The sequence below is a fragment of the Wyeomyia smithii genome, chromosome 3 (genome assembly GCF_029784165.1).
Source record: "Wyeomyia smithii strain HCP4-BCI-WySm-NY-G18 chromosome 3, ASM2978416v1, whole genome shotgun sequence".
In the NCBI taxonomy this organism is placed as follows: domain Eukaryota; kingdom Metazoa; phylum Arthropoda; class Insecta; order Diptera; family Culicidae; genus Wyeomyia; species Wyeomyia smithii.
Window position 1 is genome coordinate 51,870,563 of NC_073696.1, and position 14,620 is coordinate 51,885,182.

At 38.0% G+C, this 14,620-nt stretch overlaps 1 protein-coding gene across 1 annotated transcript in view; it reads left to right on the plus strand.

Annotated features, from left to right (window-relative positions):
- The first annotated feature begins 2,055 nt into the window (after positions 1-2,055).
- LOC129726412 (thrombospondin type-1 domain-containing protein 4) overlaps positions 2,056-14,620 on the plus strand; it is a 287,959-nt gene continuing 275,394 nt past the window's right edge. Inside the window, exon 1 of the mRNA XM_055683060.1 lies at positions 2,056-2,683. Within this exon, the coding sequence (XP_055539035.1) occupies positions 2,670-2,683 (14 nt within the window). The 5' untranslated portion in view covers positions 2,056-2,669. The remainder of the gene's footprint in view (positions 2,684-14,620) is intronic.

The following is a 14,620-nucleotide window of genomic DNA, read 5'->3' on the forward strand; positions in this document are numbered from 1 at the left end:
CATCTTGCCCTTAAGTTCGTATTAACTTAGAGTAATAATCTAAATTTTTCAGTAAATCTATCAAGTCTAACCTAAGTTCATGCAGTTTTGGTGAGTTTGACGGCTTTTTTCGAAAAGAAATCTTCAAGGACCGTTTTACCCCAAATTACGCATCTTCTGGTAAAGTAGGTAGTTCTGGTAAGGTACAGTGATAATCTAAATTTTCAATAACATCTATTAAGTCTAGCAGGAACTATAGTGATTTTAGTGATTTTGACGGTTTTTTGAAAAAAACCTTCTAGGGCCGTTTTACCCCGTTTGGCACACTTGGCTTATACACGACATCAAATCTCTTGAGTTACTCTACAAAACGCCATATTCAGATATTTTTTCTAGCGATGTTGAAAAGAGTAGGATGACCCTGAAAATTTACCATTTTTAAAAGAAAAATGCGTTTTTTCGTCAATTTACCTCTTTGCCATATAATTTTTAGAAAAATCCATCAAGTCTAGCAGGAGTTATTGCACTTTTTAGAATTTGGACGTTTTTGGACATATCATTTTCAAGGGCCGTTTTACCCCACTTAACCTCAATGAAATAAATTGAACTTCCTACCTTGAATAGACAAACAAACGCTGAAAATTTCAGCCCAATCGGAGAGCATCGAAACAACATGCGGTTGCGCCTCTCGCGAACTGGCTTTTAAACTAATCAGAAAAAAAGTTCTTAACTAGGGTACCATTTTAAATGCCTATATTTAATTTACTGTTTGTGAAACAAACATGCGCACGGTGGTTATTATTCAAATAAAACAAAAAAATTGATTTTTTTTCTACTTTGGTTGATTATTAAACCATTTTTTTAAATCCAACAGTTACTTCATGCGTTTATCAATCGTGCATTATTCATCTCCGTGCGTACAGCGTGCCATACATGCTCTAGTGTAAAAAAGGTTTCCTTTGTTTGTCATCACTTGCACATATTCGTTGTTAATCACACACAAACAAAAATATGTTCATGTCTCGCAGTTCACGATTCATTCGTCAACAATAGACTGTGCAACGATTAATTTCATCGTTCAATCCAATTAGCTTCACCGACCATCACCAACAATACCCATGAATGACATGGAGGGTAAACAATGGCAGTAAAACAACCCTTCCCGGGGAGAAATCATGCCGGAATGCAACTCAGGTAGATACGCATTGCGCGGAGATTGTTTGATATTCCCGCATGACTGTGCGCCATCCGCGGTACAGCGATGTTCGGTGGCAGTAAAAAAACGGTGCGGTTCTGTTGTCAAACCATCTAATAAATTGTGAATTAGCTTCTGCTTCAAAGAGTAATTCGAGGGGACGTGGCTGGGAATTGAAATGATTGTTTCGTTCCATTTTTCAGAACTTGAACTGTGTTGATGATAAATTTAACTCATTATTGTATAACATTTAAATTTGCATAGATATTGACGATCAACTAACCAAATCGAATCAATCAATCGATCAAACAATAGACCTTTTATTCTCTAGTCTAATGTTGCTTAAACTACCTTACCTACGCCGCTGCTAAAACGCAGCGTGACAAACGCATCGTTTTTGTGTGTACCGATACACCTCTCTAGCAACATGGCGGACGATTAGAATCCAATTTGCGTTTGATTATGTGCGCGGTTTGGAGCCTCTTCTGTTCGATTGGTAACGCATGATCGAACTTTGCCAAATTCTAGACTAATGCAAGTGGGAATGGGAAATGCGAGGGACTGCTCTCTGGGTCAATAAAAACCAGTAGCAGCCCGTCGTCGTCGTCGTCGTCGGGAAACTGGAGCACGACAGGGTGTGTCAACTAGTGGAGCTACAGGTCTAAACGGTTTCCCCCCAACCTCATCGCACAGCATAGAAATACCACACTAAGCGAAATCAACCGCAATTCGTGCTATCTGATGAGCAAAACCATTAGGGAAGTAAAATATGTTAATGCTCACAATGTGTTTTATTTCCAATGCATCGATAGGTTTGGACGAGATGTTATAGAACAGTTGCTGCAGGGAAATTCGAAAGCATTCTGAGCAAAAAAAATCCTCTGCGGCGATCATTATCCACAATCGAAGTGAAAAGATAAAACAAAAAGTTTTTCGCTCGTTAGGGCCACCGTGCTTTGAATGTGCTAAACGAAATAAAACTCATATTCATAAATTAAACCAAGCTCCTGGGAGCAGCATCCTACCTAACAGAAAAAAAGTGTTTCCAAAACAAAGAAGATTATGTTTATGTGTGTGCTGGGTGCAAACATCAATGTGAAGGTGTGAAAAACCGTCGTTAATTGTCTCGCCGCTGACCGGAAGCCACCCCTCCCAATCCTCTTTTGGTGGAAACTGTGCGGTAGCCTGTGTGTTGTGGTTCCAAACAGTGCAAACGAGATAATGGTTGTGGTGGACGAAAATGCTCCAGCTTAAAACAATGAATCCCGTCATTACTTAATCCGCGAGGTGTTTTAATTCGAAGGTCAGCTGCCCGCAGCTCAGTGGAGGCAAAACATTTCGAACGACGGCCGCGCTGCGGGGTGAAAAATGTAATAAAAAACGTCGACTTAAGAGTGACATAAGCTGGGGCTTGCTCGCACAAATCAATTCGGGTTTCGAGTGACAATATCAGGAGCACAGCCGGGAGCGAGCTCGCGAGCATTGAATGTGAACGATGAAGGTGTTAAGGTATGTAACAGTTTTTATTTCATTTTCAAATGACATTGTGGGAACTATTTGTTTGGGGAAAAATAGATTTTATTAACCCTCTAACGCTCACAAGGTTTATCATTAAAATTTTTAGCTTCACGAGAAAATTCAAGCTGAACACTTTGTAGACTAACTAAAATTACTGTCAACTGTAGTATTTTGAAGAAAATGCCCAGTGATGCTCTGAGGCAGCATATAAAAGTTTATGGAACAATCGTAAGCACAACAAAGTATTTTATGTCAAGATATGATGATTATAATTCTTGGTGCTTTAGAGTCACCATGAGCGGGAAAGGGTTAATATCTCCGGATAACATTGCATCGTATATATCCATTGAGAAGTTTGGCCTAGCAAAAATCGTTTTATGCTAGGTTTTTATGCAAAAGTGGATGATTCTACCGGGATAAAATCATTATTTTTCATTTTTATTAATCCTTGATTAGGTATATATGTTTGCGTGTATTGTTTTAAAACACCTTACTTTGACATTGAAATATTAAATTTCAGTGTCATGCACAGGGTGTTCAATAAGTTTGAATCCACTCTAAAGAGGTGTTAAAATATTTCTTTCCCGAATCAATTTTTATTGAAGTAATATTTATTGAAAACCTCCATGACACATTAAAGGGTGCCCCCCATCAAATTTCATCACGGAAAAAAACGCTGTAGAAAATTACCAAGTTGACCGATCCTTTTCAAACGTTCAGAAAATGAAATACAAACTATTAGTAAGGTATATTTATTTCATTCACCTTCAATGTCATAACGCTAGCATTCTACGCATAATTGGTTATAATTTGTCAAAATAAATCTGGTAGAGAACTTTAAAAAAATACATCTGACAAAATACTCGTTCAACTACTTAATACTAACACAAAAAAATATCCCTTACAGGCTACCTAACACTAAGCCTAGTTTTAAAAACTGCACCAGTAATGTTAAATTCGAAAGGATCTGCAGCTGTATTAAAGCTGGCCACATGAAGCGTATTGGATCGAATTGATGACATCGTACACTGCGCTGGGGTAGATTCAGTAGCGATCTAGATCTGGGAGATTTTTCGGGGGCACATAAATCAAGGTGGTCGAGAGTTTTCGGGGCATCGATTTCATCTAGAATCATTTTACTGATAAATGTGGCTTGAGCCTTAAGTCGTCTCTGCTCAAGAGTTCGCATTCCTAGAAGCCAGCAGTGTTCAATGTAGGTTGGCAGATTTGAGGGGTTGCGCCAACGGAGGAATCTTAGAGCATATCTTACGAATTTTCGTTGCACGGATTCGATTCTAGCAATCCAGGAACTGTGGAATAGATACCATACAACAGAGCAAGGATAGACCGCAATAGAGAGAAAAACAGCGATCTGAGAGAAAACGGATCGCGGAGCTCGTTGGCTATTATGAACATAAATTCGAGTTGTCGATTAGCTTCACAGATAATTTCGTTGATGTGTAGTTTGAAAGAAAGTGCACTATTGAAAATAACTCCCAGATCTCTAATCTGTGTGACGTCACACCTCGCGCAGAACCCAATGTTCCGTCACGTGGCATTTTGTCAAACGGTACATTTTAGGTTATCCCGGAAGAATGTATGCCTTCTGCTGAATTAAATAAAAACAGGAAAAAAGAAAACACGGCATTTGGTCGTTGTCCACTGAAACAAGAACAGTAAGGAAAACTGGAGGATATTTTGATGAACAGACCACAAACGGCTCCGCTATGCATACATTGGCAAAGCATTTGGCCTTTCGCGATGCCTAGCCAGGTAAGCCACTGTTGCATAACTCGCTTGTTAGGCAAACGTAAAAAAAGCACTGTTACGAAACCGCTTCTCAAAGGCGCCTTCGCGCGCTAGTAAAAAGCGCTCTTGCTCACAAAGAATGTCGATGTCACTAGCCAGAGCACGTGCTAGAACGCGCGCTCTTTTTTTGTAACTCTAATATTTATTTAGGCCCAACCGCGAAGCATAATGGGGCCGAATGTCTTTTTGGAGTAGGGAAAAGCCAGCTTGAGTAGAGCTTGTATCCCGACTGCTCCTCCTCAAACAGGCATAAAAACCCTCTCATTTTTTCTCTTTAAAATACAAATTAAAAATACAAAATTAATTCAACCTAAAACTAATATGTACATCTATCTATATCTATCTATATGTAAAACGATCTATCTATATGAATAAGTATAAAATTGAGGGATGATGAGTCCTTGTCTCTTGGAAATCATAACCTAAGGTGAAAGATGGAGAAAGAAAGATAAAGATTAGTATTATCCTTAAAGATCTGCATAGAGAGGGGGGGACAGAGAGAAGCGAAGAAGGGAAGAGGATTCAAATACGATAATTTATATCTTTAATAAATTGGTAAATATGGGTGAGCAAACTGATATCATGACTGGCAAGTGCATCCCGAACTTGCATTGCAGATGGTGCATTGCGTTCCCGGAGGGAATCGAAAAGTTTATTCCTTGCTCTGTGGTATTTAGGGCATACGAAGACTACGTGTTCTATATCCTCGTACCCTCCACATTCGCAAAGGTTGCTATCGACTATCCCTATTCGATAGAGGTGGGTATTTGCAATGTAATGGTTTGACATTAGGCGTGAAATAACTCGTATAAAATCCCGAGTTAAATCGTGCCCTTTAAACCATGATTTCGTAGACACCTTGGGCGAGATGGAGTGCATCCATCGCCCCAAATCGCCAGAATCCCACTTTTCCTGCCAGTTTGCCAGAGCCAGTTGTCGGGGTAGGTGAGAATACTCGGTGTAGGTGATCGGTCTATCAAATATATCTCCTTCTATGGCACCCCTTTTCGCTAGTAAAGCAGCTTCTTCATTGCCTGGGATTGAGCAATGGGAGGGGACCCACACAAAGCAGATAATGAAAGACCGATCAACCATACGCGCGCTCTTGAAAGCTCCCTAAGAAGAGAGAAGAGCTGAACATTTTAGTACTAAACTTGAGTCCGCAACAGAGACGAGCCGAGGAATACCGTAGGCCAGAAAAGCACAGCTAGCTACATATATGGTGACCAGAGAATGAAAGGGAAAGCTTCTCGCTCTGAGTTACCTATAGGTTCATTATCTTGATTCCATGCACCCGTGTGCACGTACAGAACTTGTGTTGTTTTTTGCTCAAACCTATAGGTATCACATCTGGTAGCGCGAAACCCTACATTTTTGGTGACAGCGGCGGGATGACCTGGTAGTGCGAAACGCTACATCTGTGTCACTCTCCTTTCATTGAGACCGCACATAGTTCATTCAAACAAGACTGGCTTCTTTATCCAATAGAAGAAGCTGACTCTACATTTCTGAATGCTTACAGAAAGCAAGTTTCTGGAACACCATTGGTTGAAAATTATCACTAATTGCTGAAGCTTAACGCAGTCCGTAATATTCCTCACAATTTTAAACTCCACTCATTTGTACAACTTCTATCTGCAGCTTTTTCAGTACGGAACCCCACTTTTCCTTCATGTCCTCCTCAGATTTTACCTCTTTGGGATGCTTTCGTAGTGCCTGCCTTATAATAGGCTAGTGTTTTTCGATAAACTGGAGCGTTGGGGCGGTTCATGTTTTTGGGTACGAAAGTGACCCCATTAGTTTTGTACCACTCCAGGCACGAAGCTAGATCCGGCCAGAAGATCGTGTTGCTTCAACTGAGGGAGCAGATGCTTCTGTAGACACTACTTGAGATAGATCTCCCCGTTTACAGTCCCGGTAATCACGAACGACGCACTCGTTTTGCCACATGAGCAGATTGCTTGCAAAATCAGGTTTTTTATGGTAAACTTCGAAAGTTTCTGCTTCCTTACTTCCTCCGGAACATCAGTCTTATGCTCAACAGTAGCCCCGGATACTGCCGGCAGTCCACCTTGACGTGAGTCTCATCACCCATGATGAGACAATGAGGCTTCGTCTGCATCTGGAAGAACAATGTTCGGACCTGTGACTTTCCCATCGTATTTTGCATTCGTCACGATTTCTGAGCTTTCCGGATCTTGGTTCTCTGAACGAAACACTTGGACAGATCCAACTTTTCGGCAACAGCCCTGACCGAAGCATTGGGATTTCGCGTAGACGCTTTCACAACACGCTTGAGATTCTGATCACTAATAGAACATGCATTCTGACCGCATTTCATCTTCCGTTGGATGCTCAGAGTTTTGTAGTAACGTTTATTCATACAATTCACCCTCGTCAGATAGATGAAGAAAAAAAAAAATTCACCCTCGTCTGCACAATTCCGAGTTGTTTTCCAATATCCCGATGAGAATGTTGACGATTTTCAGGGTTGTTGCACAAAATCAATTCGCGACGATGCTGTTCGGGTAACGACATTTTTTTCCAATTTTCGAAGACTAACAACGATAAAAATACAGTGTAAACAATACACTCAAAACTACTTCTACCCAAATTTTCATGACCAAATATTCAATGGGTAATTTTCTACAGCGTTCTTCCCGTGATGCAATTGGATATGCAGGACGATATGAGGCACAAAGTTATATCAGAGATTCTTTTAAGAGATTGCGAAGCTCTTTGTGCTTCGCAAAGGGATTGCGCAACCGGAAAAGTTGGGAACCACTGACTGTCTTATATCATAGAGTCATAGCTATAGTACACAATTTATGTGCTATAATTTGCTTTGAAAAAATCTGAGCAACTAAACAAAAAATACAGTACTGTTTCGATTTTATCACGGTCGAAAAAACATCTTTTCCTGCATCCAACGAAACTGTGGACTTGGTGGAATGATACAGGGGTTCCTGGGGTAAGACGCACCTGTTAACGAGAGCAGAGTATATTCTCGTTAAAGCTGAGAGTTAAAACCAATGTAATGTACTGATCAAAAAATAAAAAAAAAAAACCCTTATTTATGCGTTGAAACTCGCATCTGATGCTAAAACATTATATAAAAATGCATAAAACATATTTTTTTAAAGTGAGTGTAATATGTTATGAAAGTCGTCAATCGAAGCAAAATGCAAACGTGCTGGGGTAAAATGCACCGCAACAAAGGGGCAAGAAGCACCATGCAAATGAGAGCAGAATGCACCACAATGTTGGGGCAGTACGGCTCGTTTTGTCATCTAATAAATAATGGCAAAATGGTTTTCTTTGGAATTTCATACACTCGAGCGGCATGGTTTTGGAAGCATATTTTTTGACTGCCTCTAGAACCGATCGTAGCTGTTGAACGGTCCATGACCGCCGATTAGACTTCCAGATAATACTGGAAACAGGTGAAATGTAAGCAAAAAAATTGTTTACAAAGAGTCCTTTTGCCCCGAGCTACGGGAAGCATTCTGTCCCGAGCGTAACAAAAGAAAGTTTCTTGTTACATAACGATAATTCTCATTAAAACTTACAGAAATTTCATCAGGAATATGTTGCTCGACGTTTATTCGATGCAATAATACTTTTAGCTGTCGGGAAATAGCAATTGAAGAGCTAAAAACACCTTAATTAGCTTAGAAAAAAATTAGACCGTATGCAACGAAAACACTTTTATGTATTTATTTACATTTTTTGATATTGTACTATTGCCAGGGTGACTATAGAAAACATAAATTTAAATAACAAAATTATCATTTTTCTATTAAAATGTTTCTCCATTGTAAATCGGAGTGGGTACATCTTGGATCAACGGTGCTTATTGCCCCAGGTACCCCTAAATCAGTATTTTTTGTTAGATTTCAATGCTACTCAACAAAAAATACTAAACTCAATCATTTCCTCGAGTCCGCCGTTTCGCTGAATTCACCGGAAAGTGTTTTTTTGACCGTGATAAAATCGAAACGGCACTATAAATTTAAAATAAATAAATAAATTCTTACGTTTAGAGAAAATTCGGGAGTAAACTCAGGAAAATTGTTATTCTATTTTTTCCGTGTAGAATTAACAAAGTCATACAGTTTTGCTAATTAAAGCAGATAGGTAGGCTTTTGACATAGAACTACATCTTTAATTGAGGTCTTATACTGCCATTCCGTGCATAACTGTCCCACCGTGCACAACATGGGATAACTATGCTTGGAACGGCAATATATAGGGGTGTAAAAAGAAAATCTAAAATCGCAACAGGGGACAGGATTATGTCCAATTTAAAATGCTCACCATTCGGTTAGTTTTCCTCGGATTCCATTCGTTTTCTTAGCAATCGATTCGAAAATCTGCTACGCATACGCCTGAATGTATAAAATTGCTGTTTTTTTTCTTCATCTATAAAATTGCAGTTTGATTATGAGAATAATTGGTCGGCGTGCGACCAGACCGAACCTAGCGCATTTTTTTTTGAAAATTGAGTTTTTAACACCAGTGGTTTTTAAAATAATAATCTATCTTTCATGAAAAAACGAAAACATTTGAACAGTTCTTGATAATATTATAATAAAAATTTCCTGCAGTTGCTTGCAGAAAACAAACGGGATAGTAAAATTTTGAACCCCGACTACTCGAAATAATGTTTTTGGCGCTTGGTTCGATCTGGTCGCACGCCGACCAATTGTACTCTTGAAAATTGTCAAGTCTTGTTGAAACGCAGATTTCAACCAATCAGAACTAAGCTAGGCATGCTCAACAGAATATTATAGCTAATTAACCAGGAATGCATTTTTTTGGGATACATAAGAAGCTGCTTTGGCTCAAATAAATCATTTTACTAGTGGACAGTGCGACGGTCAGTTACATATTAGCGGCAACAACAAACTGTGAAACAACAAACTGTCTTTCTCAGTTCAACCAAACAATGCATTGAAAGAGTTGTGGTTATTTTCTCTTAGGTAGAATTTGAGTGGGCTGTAAAAGATATGGTGCCAATCACTTATATGGGAAAAAAGTAACCAGAAAATTTAGCAAAAACCCCAAAAAAACAAAACGTTCATGATCTGGCACCAAAAAAAAATCGAAAACCGAAACTTCATGCATCCTACTCCGTTGGGTTAATTTTTGGATTTTTAAAAGCCAAAATTCAATCGCTTCGCGCCACTTCATTTTAGGTGAGATTGAGCTGAAATTTTGCACAGGGTGTTTTTTCGAGTAGGTGAAGATTTTGTATAGGATTTCTCAAAATGACCGTTTTGGTTGGCACCCTAATGAGCAGTTATTCAATTGGGAACTATCTAAAGTATGTAAGGTCGCATGATAGTGTCCCACTGTTATTTGACTGTTAATTCGAAATGATCGTCTTTTGTGGTTATGGAACTAAGTTCCAGTGTTACGTCTGTGATACAAATTCCGATTTCATAGTATATTTAATGTGAGTAGGTACTTGTTTTAACTTCAACTAATTAACCAGGGATGAAATTGACACCTAGAGGTAAGGTGAACAGCGCATAATTTTTCGCATAAGCTAACCTGACTTTCAGTAGTCTTGTGAATGCTTGTTTAAAGTGATGGTGCAAACATATATAGTGCCTCATAGTGCCTAAAACACTGACTTTTCTGCATGAATTTAAATTTTATATTTTACAACGAATCATTTTTTTTTTTCAACTTGTAAACAGTTCTGTTGGCGATATTATATTTAAATCTACTTCCTCACCACGCATTCTCACACCACTCTTCACGATTCGACACAGCTCACTTAAATAGGCTATTTTTAATACCTTGGCAATATCGATGAAGAAATTGTTTCAAGTAGTTCTAAAGCTTCAATTTATATGAATATCACAATCGCTTTCAATTGAACTTTTTTGAAGATTTATGTTGCAAATCTACAAAACAGATCACCATCTTTCATATTTGCAACACGTATTGTTATGGTAACCAAACAAAACTGCATAGTAATATATCAGTTTCAAAAAAGTACCGTGGAAGGAGTTGAAATACAACTGCAACTTTTACAAGAATCAAGTAGCTGTCAAAGTTAATCTATTTAATCCCTCTAACTTCGTCGAAACTGAATCAAATTCGAGCAAACAAGTGTCAAAATGCAAAAAAATCATTGAATTAATTAAAAATAAACTCATTCCCGGGTAAATCGAGTTAAGTTTCGAGAGCTGAGTAAAGTTTGATAAAAGTTTTAAAAATATTTGTTTCGGAAAAAAATCCAAATGAACCGAGTTATTTGAAAAATATTGTGAAAAGTGATTATTTTATTCCAATCCGGAGTGAAAGCAAATAATTGCTTTTGCGAGTAATGTATTATAAAAACAAAGAAAAAAAAAACCCAACAAAGAACAAAAAAGAAACAACATGTTTTGGATTCAGTGCCGTTTTACTCTATTTATCTCCCAGATGATCTCGAGGTACGATGCTGGCCTAACAAGCCAGTCGTCGTAGGATTAAGTCACGGCTCGGGAGAGACTGTTAGTGTCAGTAGGATCGTAGCGATAGCCCCGCAATTGTCCTGTACACTAAACAGTCGGCTACGAAGTCTGAGTATAAATAAACAGAAGGATAAGTTCCGAATCGGAATGTAGCACCAAGGCTTTGATTTGCCGTTTTACCTTGAATCAGCAGTTAAGATAGAGTATTAATTATGCTCTAATTGCCTCTATCTAATTTAAAAGATCGAAAAAATCGCGAAAGATATTAAATCTACTTAAATCTACTCAGAAAATTAACATACTCGGCTGAACTTAATCATTTAAAGGACTATGTTAATATATTCAGGAAATTAAATATAATTGATAAAACAACCATTATTTTAAAGCCCAGTAAATATTCAAATTAAAACTCATAATCTGCGGAACAATGTGAACCGCTTAAGATAAAACAAACGATGCATCAAGTGCCTATGACAGCAACTGGTTTGATTCATTCCACATTCATGTTAATCCCTGTACGATAGTTTATTATTAAGTACATTTAATCAAGCATCACTGCAAAGTACAGCCACTGTGTTGCTGTATTCAATTTTGAGAAAAATTAAAAATTTCCGATATCTGCCGACACAGTATATCATTTAAATCGAATTTCATATTCATCGTTTATAAACATTAAGTGCTCTGCCAGTTAAATGATGGTGTTTTGTGGTCGCTAACCTTCATATATATTGTGGGCGATAATTGTTTTCCCGCTTAATCCTTGTGTGTGTATGTGTAAATATAGAAGTAGCGTTGAGGTTCCACACAACATATTTATCTAGAGTTTATTGCTGTACCGGCGGGTGCGCGAAAAATCTAATTAAATAACCGTTACCGGTCTGAACTTTTCTGGCAATCATTTGAACATAATTATAATTAATTTCGATGAATCCGTGCGGGTTGTTCACCATAAAACTACGTACGTATGTTGGGCACATGGGGGGGGGGAGATGTTTACTGTCGTAGAGCATACGGGTAGCGTTGTGGTCTGCTGGAGGGCGGGTGGTTTTTATCAAACCGTATCACCCTAATGGTTTGCGTTTAACCGTTACGCTGAAAACATTGCATTTAATCACCGTTCAGACTGTGTCATTGGACAATTTGCATTACGGTCGAATCCGATTGGTAATGAAGTTGTGATTTTATGCATAGGAATTCCATCACAAGCAGAATGAATTAAATTCTGTTATTATATACGTACACATTCGTCGCAGAGCTCGTGCCCTAGTAAGTGGCATCAAGAGCTGAGTTATGAAACAATAATATTACTCACTTGTTTCAAATTATTTCTGATTCAAATATTTTTAAAATAAATATGAAAATGACGTATTTGGAACACAACAATCCAAGGTTTAAATATTGAACCAGCAATAGCTAAAATTCTAATCAATGTCAGTATGGTGAACAGTACTTTCTGTTGGAATCGATAGGACATGATTTATGTTTATTGATTCAATCGTAATTCGTTCCGTTTTCATCAAATATCGATGACGCTGGAAATTTTACGAAACACACAAATGCAGTATGCTGCAAAATTTGAATTGCTTCCGAACCGCACAGATGAGGCTGATCTAAACCATCAAACTCAAGTCGAATCTGTCGTATCAGCAGTTGCCAAACACGAGTGAAATTTTCCAAACGGACGGAAGAGGAATAAATTTCTATATTCATGGAATATGCAAACAAAATTATGACATGCTGTATTCGTATGTAAACGAAACGTTTTCGTTTGCTTTTGCTGTTGGTGTATCATCTGGGAAATGTGCAGCAAAACCAACAGACTCCAATTAATTTTAGCTGGAACATCACACATTGAGTTAACTAAAGGTGCGTTCTTCATAGTGATATGAGCTCAAATGGTTTTTTTTTCAAATAGTGCATGTTTACAAATGTAATATAAATGGTGTAACAAATACCATATCCACCACCCTGCTGTCAAAGCAGCAGCAGCTGCGTCTTAATGCTCTTATTTATCACCCCCACACTGCTTCTAAATCCAATCATCGAAAAAACGCCATCGATCACAATAAATAGCGCAATACCGAAAAAATATGATGGCTTACACTTCCGTTAACTTTGCTGACAGCAGGATATTCGGGCCGCAATAAATCGTGTCCTGCTTCTTTCCGGTAGTTTTATTTGTCACAAATCATTAGATGAGCAGTATCATTGACAGCAGTAGTTCGGTACTTACATTTCTAATTACGTTCTTCTGATATGTTGGTCGTTTGTCGTATCCTGGCCAAAATGGATGGTAACCACAGCACGTTCCGGTCATTTTTCAGCATAGTTTGTGCTTCATTTTTCCGCCTAGACAAAACAATATTGGGACGTGCTTCTCCACCCCCAACTCAAGGAAGAAGGGTGGCTGGGCGTTTTTCTACAATGTGGCCTCCTACCTACCTACCTAGTCGACGATGATTGTGGTTCGCTTTTTGGGGCCGATTGGAAACTCGTTCGCTCGAAAGTCATCGGGATCCGGAAAGTGGAAAAACGTGCACTGTCGTCTCGGCAGGTTTGTTTCGTGCATTCAATTTTTCGCTCAAATAAGGTGAAGAAATATAAAATATAAATTGTTTGAATTTACCACTTAAAAATATTTAACTCATTCACTAACTTTATTTATTTGTAAATGACATTTGTCTTGAATTTGTAGTTTTTTTTTGTAATTGACATTTGTCTTGAAAGTTTGAAAGCAAAAATATTGGATTAAAATTGAAATACCCGTAACAACCCTGGCCTCTATTGTAGCTGAAGCTTTCGACTCTCGAGGTAGTTTTTGCCTAAAAAACATTCGAATGTGGTGGAAAATTTATTTGAACGAAACTGCAATATTTTTCGGGAACTGTAGTATGTTTTATTGAAATGCCGTCCTGTTAGTTTGGGCTTTAGATCCAATAGCAGCAATTCGATTTGCGTCACGACATAACAAAAAGCTTCTGCAGTTTGGAATTAATTATGGCTTTTATTCTCGAGCTGTTTTGTGTTTCATTGAATTCGGTTTCTGTTTGTGTTTCAGATACTCTTCCGTTCGGGGAAATTGAGGACATACCTATCAGATGTTGGTTGATCAAATAGAAGACTTTTGCACTTTGTACTATAGAAAAGTGCTTTTCCTATAGCGAATATAGTCGCAGTTTTAATCCTTGCAGCGGATTTTTGACATGTGATAAACCTCGGTAGTGGAGCTTGAATTGAAACTGTATTCATTGATAAAACCGCGTGAATCTTAATATGATCTGAGGATTTCAATATTAGGGTTATATTAAAGAAATAAGCAAGCCGTTATTGAAATAATGAATATTTTTTCTAATTTTATTTTTTTTAATAAAAAAATAAAATGAAAAATGTCAAAACTAGCAGGATTTTCTAAAAATGCTCACAATTTCAATATTATCAAAAAAGTCATAAATGTCATATATGGTAGGTTTCGTGCCAACTCGATTGAAGTTTGCAGTTAGCCCTACAAAAATAAACAACTTTGTATGCTTCGTTTTTCAATCGTTGTTGCCAGAGACCGAGATTACCACTGCATCTCTAACGACTATAACGGAGAGAAGGATTACTTTGTCACCATAGTAAGTGACAGATTTGTCTGCTACCCTTCCTT